This window comes from Agelaius phoeniceus, chromosome 3, assembly GCF_051311805.1.
Source record: "Agelaius phoeniceus isolate bAgePho1 chromosome 3, bAgePho1.hap1, whole genome shotgun sequence".
NCBI lineage: Eukaryota > Metazoa > Chordata > Aves > Passeriformes > Icteridae > Agelaius > Agelaius phoeniceus.
In genome coordinates this window covers 68,812,703-68,826,046 of record NC_135267.1, presented here as the reverse complement: position 1 = coordinate 68,826,046, position 13,344 = coordinate 68,812,703, and the positions used below count along the sequence as shown (strand labels likewise).

Sequence of the window (13,344 nt, the reverse complement as noted above, 5' to 3'; positions counted from 1 at the left end):
CTGACTTCTCAGACAAACCTTATTTCTGTGGAATTACATTCTTCAAATTAGAATTTTTAACTTGGAACAAAATTCTTCTGAAACTTTAAAGGAGCTGTGTGCAAGGTAGAAAATGTGGGTTTAGACAGATGATATATTTGAGAGTAAAAAGAAATATACAGGCTCTCATCTCCATAAATAATATATTCTTTCAAGCCTGCTAATGAAAAGCTGCTTTATACAGGGTTTTCTTCTGTTATTCTGACTGTTTTGAAATACTCCATCACATTACTTGCTCTTCAGCATTATTCCTGAAATGACTTAACAATCCATTAAGTGTAAATGATGTAAATGTATCCCTTGACAGGATTGGTGAGGAGTTGAATCTCCTCCAAGTCTTTATGAAGCCAAGTAGATTAATACTGTTTCACATACTTGAAGAACTACATTTTTCCACAAACATTTCTGTGATAATGAGAAATACAGGTTGTTTTATTATTAGCTTTTTTAAAGGCTTTAAATATAGTAGTTAGCAAGGTGAATGGCAGTAGCAGCCTAAAACAGTTGATCCTTTGCAGGACTCTACTACAGATCTCTCAGTTTTTAGTCCTTTCCTAAAGGTATTTCTTGTTTGATTAACTCAATAGCATAAGATTTACTAAAATCTTAATTATTGCTTCATTCTGCAGCTCAAGACATCTATGAAAACACTAGCAAACCTAAGGAGCTGATTTCAGTAACACTTCTCAAAATGGACAGAAATTTCAATGTCAGAGCAGGAACTAGATACTGGAGTGAAACTGTTATAGTTGGAAAAGCATCAATGCCTCTAGGCACGATGGGGAGGAATCAGAGACTCAGGGCTTTAGCTGAGCTGTAGCTTCTCTTCTCACACAACTGCAACAACCATCACTTTTGCTGGATGTTTTGGTAGATATGAAATGGAGAGTAACAATGTTTGTGAAATAAGCAGCTAAAACTAAGGAGACAACTTACTTTAAAGAAGTAGTTAAAATGAGTAAAATCAATAGCTCTGAATTCCACAGCTGCACAGCTTCTAATTTAACAGCAGGTAATTTAAGGGGAGCTAATATGTCTAGATGAAGCTTCAGTTTGCAATTTAGGCATTTGCTAGTTAATACCTGTAACAGTTTTTGTAATTTGTCAAAGAAAACAAGCTTTTCATACACACTTACTATAATTATGAATAGAGAAATTCTTTCCTTCCTCTTTCATTAAGTCTGTTATTTTAATAGGGTGACTCAGCTCAAACAGATCTATATGTCACATGGGTGCTTCCTGAGATAGTGCCATTTCCACAAAGGAATCCAGTTGTGTATCTGTCACTGAGGCCTGCCCCCTTAGAAACACAAGATTTTTTTCCAGAGATTCGGCTTCTATGTAACACCAGTTCCATGAAAAATGATAAAGAGGTGAGAAACACTTCAAAGTTTTGCAACATTTACAGAAGATTATAAAGTAAAATGTTTACTGTGCTCACAAGGATTTCATGTTTTAGCCACAGGACAACAACCAAATAATTATTCTTCACTGTGGTCCCTTACAACCTTACACGTTCTATGATTCTGTGATTCCAAACTTTTCAGTATACTGAAATAAATACACAGAATAAATCATGTTTCTAAGGGCTATATATTCCTAGAAGTCCATTGCATGGTTATCACCATAATTAAGGAGTTGCTCTGGACATAAACTTCACATTCCTGTACAGTATAGTAAGTTGAGGTTCTCACATAAACACCTCTAGAAATGACATGTCTTTCCTCCTATAGCTAGGCTGACCTTTAGTAGTAGTGGCACATTCAGATCAAGCTGAGTGATTCCTCTTACTGCTTCAGTAAAACAAAATGTCAAATTTATGTTTCAATTTAACTTGAGTAGTCCACAAGACTAAAGTTCTGTCTTGTAAAATTTCACTAACTTTGTAACAGGTGTGGATGGTGTTTATGGAAAAATCATTATATCTCTGTTCAGTGACTTCTTCCGTTAACTTGATTAGAATATCTCCACAGATACCTACTTATGAGTAATCTTCAGCCTTTACATTTGTTTTTAAATGCTCAAATTTCAACTGTGCTGTAAAAAGCAGGTCAGGTTGGAGGCCCCTGTCCTCTGCAGCAGGGGGTCTCCCAATACTTTCACTCCCTTGTTTTCTCTGGTGCTTCTATATAGTTAAAATACAATAGTATTAAAATAGCATCCCATGTGCAGTTGTTGTAGATACTGTCAATTTAGGCATTTTGTTCTATTACCAGTTAAAATATTTCACTGCCTATAGTATCCTACTCTTACTCCTACTCATTTTTTTCTTTTATTCTTCTTTGTAGACTTTTTTATCTTCTGTGGATATTAGGTGTTTTGATGTTTTACAACTAGAAGGAGGCAGATTGATAGCTACAGGAAGTGCAAATGGTGAAATAAATTTGTGGGATTTTGAATCTGCCTCTGTGACATGCCTGTAAGTATTACTTTCATGCCTTTTGATCTCCAGTATGTCACACAAACTTTTCAATAGCATACTGGAAATTCCAATATGTCCAAATATAAAGGGTGATTTACAAGCAGGAATTAAAGTAGCAATTTATGTGGGCCCTCCTTCCTCCCACTTCAAATTACTTTGCTAGCTAGTCCTGACATTGCAGGTAGGAGAAGTGATCAGGGGGATCACTGGGGAAAGGGATGATGTAATTAAAAATAATGTTTTAATGTAACTCAGCACTGCCACTGAAGAAAGCTCTCACTATGTAAATCACTCTAGTCATGGACTAGAGGCTGCTACTGAGCTGTAGAAACATCCTTATTTTGGAAGCTTTGTGTTTGGGAGGACATTTGGAACTAATGCTACTTCCGATGATAATTGCAGATGTTCTACATTATCAGTATCTCAGTCGCTGTCCATATCTAAAAGACTAGAAGTCACATTCAATGAGGAGAAACATGATGTGATTTTGGAGGTTTGAGAGTAAAGATCTCTCAGAGAAAGTTATAAAAGCGTGATCACAGGATGTTTCCAGATACTCTTATCACCATTAAGCTGCTACATCAGTAAACTGAACAATGGCAATATATCTGGTTAGACTGAGTGGAGCAGCATGGCAGTGAAGGAATACATGTCTTTTAGGACCATACAAAGTCAATATTTAACTATCCTACCCAAGAGTTTCACTCCATCCTTCATGTGCAAAATTGGCAAATTTGTGAGAAAATGAGACAAGTTTTCTGTACCATGAAAAATAATCAAAACTTTACTGCAGTTCAGACAGTTCAGAAGTGGCTCTTTCTTTATATTTGCTTCCCCGTATATGAGGCAGCCAATTCATATTGATGCATGGAAGACAGAAAAGTCAATGTTAGTAGAGTACTTTACCCAAGATTCACATCACTGTTTGAGTGCCAGGAAAAAGGTACATAGCTAACATTAACTTAGTTAGTTAAGTTACTTCACTTTCCTCTTAAATACCAATCCTCAAGAAAATACTTGGCTGAATGAAATTTTCATCATTCCATCAGGTACCTTTTTTCCTGCGACAGGCACATTCTGTATGTCTTGCCCACTGACATTAAACCATCATAACTGATTAACTGATTCTGAAAAACTGTCTACAACTTTAGGCTGCATGCATTCTGGGAAATGTAAAGTTAATTTTTTTTAAATTACAAGTTAAATGTGAAACATTTTCTGGAACAAAACACAACCTATCTGTATATATAGGTTGTATATATATATCCTGTACAAATCTTTGTTTTCAGGCGTAAAACTACTGAAGACAATGAGGGCTCTGGAGTCAATGCCATATTATTCCTTGTACGTAGTGTTTCCTCTTCCAGGTAACAGTGCATTTTATCTTCCTTGGCACAGTAATTTGGTATTTTGTTGTAGTAAAATGATGCAATGTTTCTCCAAGATACATTATTTGAATTGAGATTTTATTTGTAATTAATCAATTCAGGTCCATACAGTTAATTAACTTTCCAAGTCTTAAACTTTCATAATGCTTGTCAAGCAATATGATATGTTATTTTTTCCACTCAGCTCTCTCTATTTCCTCTAAATGGTCTCATAAGTCTCAGTTATGTTGAAGAATTCAACAGAAGGTAGCTTTTGCCTAGTTTTCCAGTGTACCATAACTTCTTTTATCTCTATGAGATAATTTTGTGGCAGCAGACTTTTTCTTTATTTTAAACCTGATAACCTCCTGCTTTTAGGTACTCTCAGCAAAGAGGCAAGCACATCAAAGGGTGTAGCCAAAAGATTCCTCTTAAAACAAGCTAGAAGCTTCCATAGATTGGTAGTATTGGATAAAAAGAGAATTTTAGCCAAATATGCTCATTTTGAAAGAAAGGCATTGCACCTGTATCTCACTTCAGAAACACTTGTCTTCCCATGGATATGCAAAGGCAGTGGTAGCCAAAAGGATTCAGTATGGTTTAAATATTTATGCAGCTTTAAGTTTTTAGCAATTCGACAGCTTTTTTGCTCTTGTGAACCATAAAGCTGGTTTATGGCCTTATGTTGCTTTAAAATCTTCCAGAAGCTTATGCGACTTGATTATCAGTAGTACTTAATTGAATGTAAATTCTCTTTTTGACATTATAACTTAAGGATTAGTTTAAGAAATCCTTGCTAAATAAAAGAAGGAGTGATTAAAATTCATAAATAGATTTTTTTTTATAAATGAAGATAAGCTTTTGCTATTCTTAAACAGGAGAATCCTATAATGATTTGGAAAATCATAGTCTTAGGATGTTTTGTATTTACTGGGAAGATACCTGGATAAATTTGTCTGTGATCATACACACACACACAAAAATGTTCAAGCATGATAGCAAATCTGTAAAATCAAACACTGAAAATTGCAAACTTCTGGCTACCTAACCAAATTTAAGTGGACTACCCCAGCTGCATACTTTCTAACTATCCCAATTATTCAGATACTCTTGCCAAAAACAGAACAGCAGTGACACTAGTGTCAAGAACCACTTATTAACTCAGTCAGAATTTTTCATGACTCAGAAACAAAACCATTGCAGATCACATACTTTTTTTTCATTATTTTCTTCCACAAAACCACCTTATTGAGAGTTTTCATAACACTTTTAAAATAAGTTTTTATGATTAATTGAAAACTATTTGCAGAGTAAGTACTGTGTAAAATGAAAGGGAAAAAGCCATTGGCAGGCAGTTAATTTTTCCTTGTTGTGCCCTAAGGATGAACACCAATGTTACTTTTCAATTACTATGGATTCCATTAGCTCAAAACTCCTGCCAGGAGAGGTTGGCTGTGTAATATGTAAATATTGCCTAGTTTCTTAGAAAAATATATAAAACCAATAACCCTTAGTCTAATTAGTCTAACCAGTTTAAGTGCTATTTTATTATGTTTTTTAATGCTGGGTGATGTTGATTTCCAGGTATCAAATAGTATTTTCAAGAATATCAGTGATCTTCAATAATTTCTTTCACACAGGAAAAGAAGTTCCGTGTCCTCTGCTCATTCTGTGAGGAGTGATGCCAGTGCCATTGCAGAGCACAAGGAAAGTTCTTCAGACCTACATGAGGTAGGTGTGCTGGTTTGATGGATTTGGTAGCATTCAAAACAAATTTCTGATTTTGTTTTGATTTTAAAATACTGCAACTTACTAAAATAACTCCCTAACACCATCCGCAAAACTAAATATCAAGAATTATGAAGAAATTAAGAATGAATTATGAATGAGTTATGAAAAAATTAATAATTAAGAATTATGAATAATTAACAAATATTTGCTTAGTTTTGTAAACTGACTGTCACAGTGCATGCATTAAGAATCCTTTGTTAGTCAGCTGGCTCTGTGACACAGGGAATAGCTAACTATCAAAGTGTTTGGCAGATACTTATCACAAGCAATGCTGACTTTCAAATGGGGGTATACAAGGATTAAGGGTGAAAGGTAAAATAAACAAATCATGAAGTACTTGAACCACTTCAACATTGGCGCTTGCTTGGATACACTCTCTCAAATGAAAGTATCTTTTTTTTTTTCTGTTTTTTTTTCTGTTTTGTTTTTTTTTTTTACCATCACTGTATCAGTGTCTCAATCTGGATATTTTTGCTAAGGTTAGTGTTATGGGTTTTGTGACACTTTTTGCCTTTCTATGCCAGAAGGACATGCCATACTTGCAGAGAAATAAAAATTAAGTAGGCAAAAAGAGGAAAATACTGCTGCCTCTCAGATTCTTACCAGCATGTTGTTTCAGGAGAACATGGCACTTGGATAGATTCCCAAGCAAACTCTGACTTAATTGCCATTTACAAACTAATGTATCCAATACACTGTGCTGTCTCCTCATTAGAACAAATGGAAAGTGATTTTCAGCCTTTAAAAAAATCCCTGAAAGTCACATACATTAGGCCTTACACATAAATGTGTAGGATGAGATTTAAGTGACCTGTCCTCCTTCTGAGATACATCAAACACTCGAGGCCGCAGAGTTTTCCCTGCCTTATTTGACTTGGCAATTTCTGAGGTCAGTATACTGATCAGTGCCAGCCTTGGGGATCCTCAGAAGCCTGTAGCAAGGCACAAATGAGGATTTCTGAAAATTCTCTTACTGAAAATGCAGACATGAGTAAATGTTTATATATGTATAAATATATTTTTAAACTTTGTTAATTTTTGCTCAAGGCAGTAACAAGACTATATGCATGTTCTGAATAACACTCTCAAAGAGATCTCGGTTACATTCACAGTTGTGATTGATGTTGCTTGTCTTAAGAAATTAAGGCTATTCAGCCAAATTGACATTTAACATGCTTCTTAATTCCCATTAATTTTGGTTTTGATTTGTTCATCTATTGATCCTCTTCAAAAAAGGGTTTCTTGTTTACACTCAGTGGAAATTGGAGAAATATTTGAATAATCAAACTAAAAAAATGAGTTCTTATAATAATTTTAACTAGTGAACTGTTCTGTAGTTACGTCCAAATTCCACTTCCTAATTCTCTTACATTTCATTTGTTTCTTTTAGAAAAATGCAGAAAGTGAGGAAATTAATACTGAAATAAGTGATGAAATTAATACTAAAACAAGTGATGAAATTAATACTGAAATAAAAACAGGTACAGAAAGATGTTTTTCATTCTTTTTGATGTTGATCCATGAGTTCTGCCCAGATTATTGTAGAAACTGAGTTTGTCAGTTTGTCTGGCAAACTTTGTTTAGAATAATTGGGATACCTTTGGTATGTGGAAGACAGATCTCATCATCTTCTTCTCCCTCCTGATTTGCATTTATTTCCCAAAAGCCAGGCCAGGATGCAGGATATGCAAGACCTTAATTGCTTTTTTCTTCAAATTGACATGATAACACTTTCAGAGTTTGGGAATGTCAACTATACACACTTTTCTTCTACATAAATATTCAAGCAATGAATTATTGAAATAGTATAGCAAGAGCCAGCTTGAGTCAAGCATCAGTAAATGGCCCCACAGACAAAAGCTGTGAAACTAGGTGAAATTTTTGAAAGAAAATTCTTCATTATGGTGTCTATCCTTGAAAAATCATAATCAAGAGAGAGCCTAGTGCCTAAGAGTTAAAGCTGTGGAAATGAGTCAGTGAATTTGCAAGAAATAAATGCTCTAGATTCTTCTGAATCCCTTAGAAATCCTCTGCTGGAAAGCAGAATTTCCCAATAATAAGAAATTTGATCATCTGCAATATGGATTTAAGACCAATTTATTTGGGGAAAAAAGCATGCCCTAAAACCAGAATATTCCTAAGCCTTGTTGCCCAATGAAACAGACACTCATGTTAGGTCTTGCATCCACTGAATGTCTATGAAGGTCCTGCCAGCATCTCCAGCTCTGGAAAAGTCACAGCAGAAACTCAGAATGGGTCTCTGTGATCATCCCCTTGCATCTAGCAAAAGTTTTCAATTGGAGAAATAAGTATAGAAATCTATGATTCCAGAAGTGTTAAGTGTCATGTCATTATTAAATTTCATTGCTGAATTCACTGTTATCTCTAGAAGCCTCATGCAGAGGCTGCACATCTGCCTGGTAGCTGTCCTGATGACCACTGTCCTGCACTCCTCCTCTACTCTCACTTGTGCTTGCAGTTCCTGTAAAATCTATAAAAATCCTGTAAAATGGCTCTCTTCTAATTAAGTTTCCCCTACATCACTGAGCAATAGTTCTGGCTGGTTTAGATAAGATAATGAAGATTGTTCCCATTTCTTTTCAATTACCTTTATCTATGCCTCTAATGTTTTTAGAGTAATGCCAGCTTGATGATGGGCTTTATTTTCAAATGTAAAATAATTATTTTTCTAATGTTATGTAATTTCTGTGCATTGAAAATCAATACTGAAACCTTTTGAGAAAATATACGATCATTTGTGTTCCAAAGCAGAAGAAACAACTAGCTGTAAGGACACCCAAAATCCAGAGGTGAATGAGCAGTTGTTGAAGGCTAGAGCAGGACTATCACCTCTACTGGCTTCTGCTCATGAAAGTAGCTGTATCCGCCTGTGGAGCATTCAGGTACCCAACTGAATGTCTTTGGGAAGGGACTGGAACACTGAGAAGATAATTCCACTCATCTTTGGAAAATTGGTCTTTAACTAGCAATTGCAGCAGCAGATATTTATTGCATCTTTTGGTTATCAGTTTCTTCCATGGTCACAAACTAGTTCTGCTTTAGTATCTGCAGCAGGGCGGAAAACAAGGAAACATGACTTCAAGTAATTATAACAAACTGACTCTAAATTTTTGTGAAAGTCTAGAATTTGATTATTCACCCACAACATTTACTTTCTAAGACAGGATGATAGGCAAGGCAGAGTGTCCTACTGTCAGAAGAGGCTAAATATGTCTGGAAAATAATGCCAGCTAGCACTAGTAGGGTAACAAACCAGGAGAGAATCGTGTCCTGGTTTGTTAGAATATAGTCCTAACACAGAACATCTCCAACTGTTATGGGCCTGAAAAGCCAGTCATGCAACCAAATGGCAACGGCTTATTTGTCATATCACCTCAGATCTAGAAGACTTTTCCAGGCATCATGTTACTCTAAATAAGATACACAAAGTAAATACAGCAAGAAGGGAAAGAACCATGATATTATTGGTTGATTGGTAATATTGCTCATTGTGACAGACAGTGGTCATAAAAGGTCAGCTATGTAAGGCTTGAACAGGAATCCCAGCTAAAGCAAGTCATAGGAAGAATTTTTCCCATGGGAAGAAAGATGGTGAAGGTAACCTTGCAGATGTTTTATGCAAAATAGAAAATCATGGTAAATGTATCCAAGTATTGTAGGTGTGAGCTTTGTTGGGTTTTGTTTTCTTCACAGTTGATATATTAGCGTGCTTAGATTCCTACAGGAATCTCCAAATTCATATGCCAGTGGTGTCATCATTGGAATGATTGTCATCATCATTACATGGGTGACAAAATAAGAATTTCCTTATCAGCAAGACATGCTCCCTCACACCCTCCCAGTCCTGAAGAGGCAATAATGGAGGAAGTCTGCTGGTGCTAACTTGAAAAATAGAACAAGTTGGTGAAGGAGACATTATGGGCCCATTTGCAGCAAAAAACAGTGCTTCAGTGGCAAATGAAGGGCATACTGATGCTATTCCATAGCAAATGAGGGGTAAGTGGTGAAGTAGGGGTAGGTGCAACTAGACTGACTTGCCTGAAGAATTAAAGAGCTTTTCCTTTCAGTGTACAAGAGACAGCAACCCAGAATAATACACAGCTATTTTTGTCACTCAGTAGACTTAGGAATTTACCTTCTTAGCAGCTTTCTGAATAGATATGAGCTCAGTAATTTTGAATAGATAAAATCAATGGCACTCATATTCTGATGAATTAATATTTTTAATGTAGGTATTAGAAGATAAACATTGTTTGTTTGTTTGTTTGTTTGTTTGTTTGTTTGTTTGTTTGTTTTAGGGAAACTTGATGAAAGAACTTCTGCCATTTGCAGGACGTCCCTCAGGTCCTCTGACAGCACTGTGTACAGACGCCTTGACTAAAATTCTTTTGACAGGCAGTAAAGGTAAGTAAACATTTTAGTCATTTTGTTCAGGACAGTGAGTAGGACAAGAAAATATCATTGTGTAAATGTGCCAGAAATGTGGAAATGATGATCCAAGTGCTGCCAGGTTTTCTCCATCAAAGCTATAATTAAATGATTGTAAAAAGTGTTTTATAAAAGGATGGTAGATTAAAGGTTAGTGTCATAGTACTATCAGTAGAATTGTTTTCATAAAAGACATTAACATTTTCTTCATTCATACGCCCTGAATATACTTTCCATCTAAATTATGATATTGATCCCAAGGGCAAAGATTACTGCTAAGAACAAGCAAAATTTTCAATTCCATGGTAATAATACTAAATAAAAAGTTGCATCTTGGGGTGTACCAAGAGCTGTGTTTCAAACACTCATACAGAGTGCACAGTAATGGCTCCAGCAGTACACAGCTGTATAGGAAAAGCACTTGTCAATGCTAGCAGGTCATTGCTAAACCTTTAATTTCACATGAAATCTGACTTTCCTTTGGCAGAATGTTTATCTGCTGTCTGATTCTTCTTCAAACCTTTGGAATCACCCTGGCAATTTTCCATTTCTGTGTCCATCATAATGTGTCACTTTTCTTTCAAAATACATATTAGAACTGTTTTCTGACAACTTCCTGCTCCTATGTGGTCAGATATTGGATGGAGCAAGGGATTTTTCCCCTTTTCTTTCAAAATTGAGCAATAATTTCACTTTTATACTGAAAATGATGAGGAGTTTCCACTCCTCTCTGATTCAAATGAGTAAATGAGTTCAGAAAGGCAGCATGCACTGAACAGGATTTCAATTAATTGTGGAAAAGTATCCACCCTACTACCTATTCATTTGATACTCTCCCTTTGCCTTTTTGTGTTTGTGTCACTGTGTATTTGCTTTTCATGCTTTCCACACTCTTCTCTTTTATCTGCAGTGCTGCTACCAATTTCCTTTCCCCTCTACAGATTTTTCCTTGTTATAAAAAGGTCAGCTTCTCTGCCTGCCTCCTCCCTTGCTACAGTCCTAGAAATCAAATGTTACTGGTATGAAAGTTGGAATTACACAAAATATTCCTCTGTCTTGTAGTAGAAATGAGAAGTGGGAGGCAACTTCATCAGGAAAGGGGGTGCCTAGGCAGTTGTGGGTAATAAGGAAAGTAGTTCTTTGATTCTAGTTTCACGTAGTGCACTAAAAGGTTGTAAAACATTAAGCATTCATTATGTATAGAATTAATTAAACTTTGTCCATTTTACCAGGATTGAAAACCAGTGTAATCCCCAGGAAGCTCATACCTCAGCTGTGCAATAGACAACTGTCATGATAAGATGACTTGTTTTTCACTCATAATTTAAAGAAAAAGATTTACCTTACTTCCATTTCAAACCTACCCAATTCATGACATATTGTTCACAACTTGCATATGTTTCTTTGCATATTAATGAACAGTCCATTATTTCTACTCTGAGCTTGACAATAAAACAGTTATATTCACTGTAAACTAACTGACCTGTGTTCTCTGCTTCATTCTGCCCAGTGTCTACTGAGAGTCAATGGCAGCAACAAGTGGAGGTGTAGCACTAAAGAAACTTACTGATGTTTTGCTTTCTCCTTTCTGCAACAGAGGGATATATTTTTCGCTGGAACATGGCCTCATTCTTAGAAGATTCACGAAATATAAAAAATGTAAGGAATTATCTTTCAGGTCTTCTTAACTTGAACAGTATACCCAGACAAACAGAAAAAAATAATGCAGAGATCTACAGGGATAAAAATGTTTTCTGCATATAAAGATCATATTTTGTGCTTGAAATAATAATTTGATGCTGTGGAAAAGGAAAAAAAAGAAAAATATAAGTAAAATGGCGTTAGCATTATTTGATTATGTTCAAAGAAGGTACATTAAGAATGAATTTATCCATGTTCCCTGGGTAGTGTTTCTACCATATGCCATTTGCAGGCTGTTTCATGGAGGGATTATTTTTTCACCTCTTCTAATTTTCTGAAAGACATGCTGATAAATCCACTAAGCTAGCAACCATGGTGGGGTACAGAACTGCCTCAAATGTGGTTATATTGCTTTTTTCTCCTCAGGCAATAAAGGAGGAGCTCTGCTGGAGGGCACATGCTGCTGAAGTGGTTGACTTATTTATTGAAGAGGAGAAAAATGTGGTCGTGACAGCATCCGTTGATGGTTCAGTCAGGTATAAAATGACTGACACTTCTTACTGCTATAGCAAATCAGTTGAGCTATCTTCAAAGATCCTTTTCTTGCTGCACTTGCATATAGGCTAGAACTTAAATAAAGTGCATTTAAATAAAATGCACTAGGTGCATTTTCTGTTCTGCACCCGAAAGAGCTGGTTTTAATGTAGCACTTCTCCAGAAGTCAGATCTTTTGCAGACTGTCATTTTCTTTCAGCCCTTGCTTTACTTTGAACACATAGGTAATGCCTACAAAATTTTAAAAGTTGTCTCCTGTTCTAATCCTATTTTAGCTTTCAGTACTTGTTAAATTGACTTGGATCCTAAGCATGGCATCTAATCAATGTGTATGCAATTAGACCATGAAAGCTTGAAGATACTTGATAGACACCTATAATTCCTTCTCAGCTAACAAGTACATTTGAAGGAGTTTCTCTTGCTTTTCTGGAAGTATTAAATGAAGAAATTTTGTGTAGATCCTGCTCTGGTGACAGCACTTTACTGCAGGAACAATTCAGGATTTTCGTACATTTACTCCTAATTTTCAGAAATACAAACATGAACTGGGTTTTTTTCTGGTTTTTTGCAACAACCTTCTGATTTTTTTACCACTCTCAAATTATTTAAATTATAAAAACAATCTCATTGATGTTTTTTATGACTAGCACACTGAACTCTAGAACAGTGCTGCAGAATTTGATAATGTACACAAATACTATCTCACTTCTGTTCCACTTCTAAAAATATCCATTTTTCTTTTCTGTCCTTTTGCACTGCTTCTACTATGTCTGTAGGCTTTGGCATGCCAGGACTGGATATTATTTTGGTTTCTTTGGACAAGCCAGGAAGTTTGACTTAACAGATACCAGTCGGTTGATTTTGCCTTCTGATGTTAGTGATTTTTCTGCTATAATTAAAGAGGAGAGAAAACATACAGAAAAGAAGAAGATTGTATATCCTCTCATTCTGGACAGAGACAAGTAAGATCTCATACATTTACATACATGTATGATTGGGGGAACAGTTTTGAAAATATGCTTTAAAAACACCTTTCATCTGAAGGTCAGAAAAAATAGTACTATTTGTTATTCAGAAAAA

General features: G+C 35.6%; 1 protein-coding gene across 1 annotated transcript in view; it reads left to right on the top strand.

Annotated features, from left to right (window-relative positions):
• WDR64 (WD repeat domain 64) overlaps positions 1-13,344 on the top strand; it is a 57,134-nt gene that overhangs the window by 38,709 nt on the left and 5,081 nt on the right. The window contains exons 15-24 of the mRNA XM_054629851.2: positions 1,236-1,412; positions 2,328-2,458; positions 3,751-3,828; positions 5,469-5,559; positions 7,010-7,046; positions 8,389-8,522; positions 9,939-10,044; positions 11,666-11,727; positions 12,136-12,245; positions 13,041-13,226. Of these exons, the coding sequence (XP_054485826.2) occupies positions 1,236-1,412; positions 2,328-2,458; positions 3,751-3,828; positions 5,469-5,559; positions 7,010-7,046; positions 8,389-8,522; positions 9,939-10,044; positions 11,666-11,727; positions 12,136-12,245; positions 13,041-13,226 (1,112 nt within the window). The remainder of the gene's footprint in view (positions 1-1,235; positions 1,413-2,327; positions 2,459-3,750; positions 3,829-5,468; positions 5,560-7,009; positions 7,047-8,388; positions 8,523-9,938; positions 10,045-11,665; positions 11,728-12,135; positions 12,246-13,040; positions 13,227-13,344) is intronic.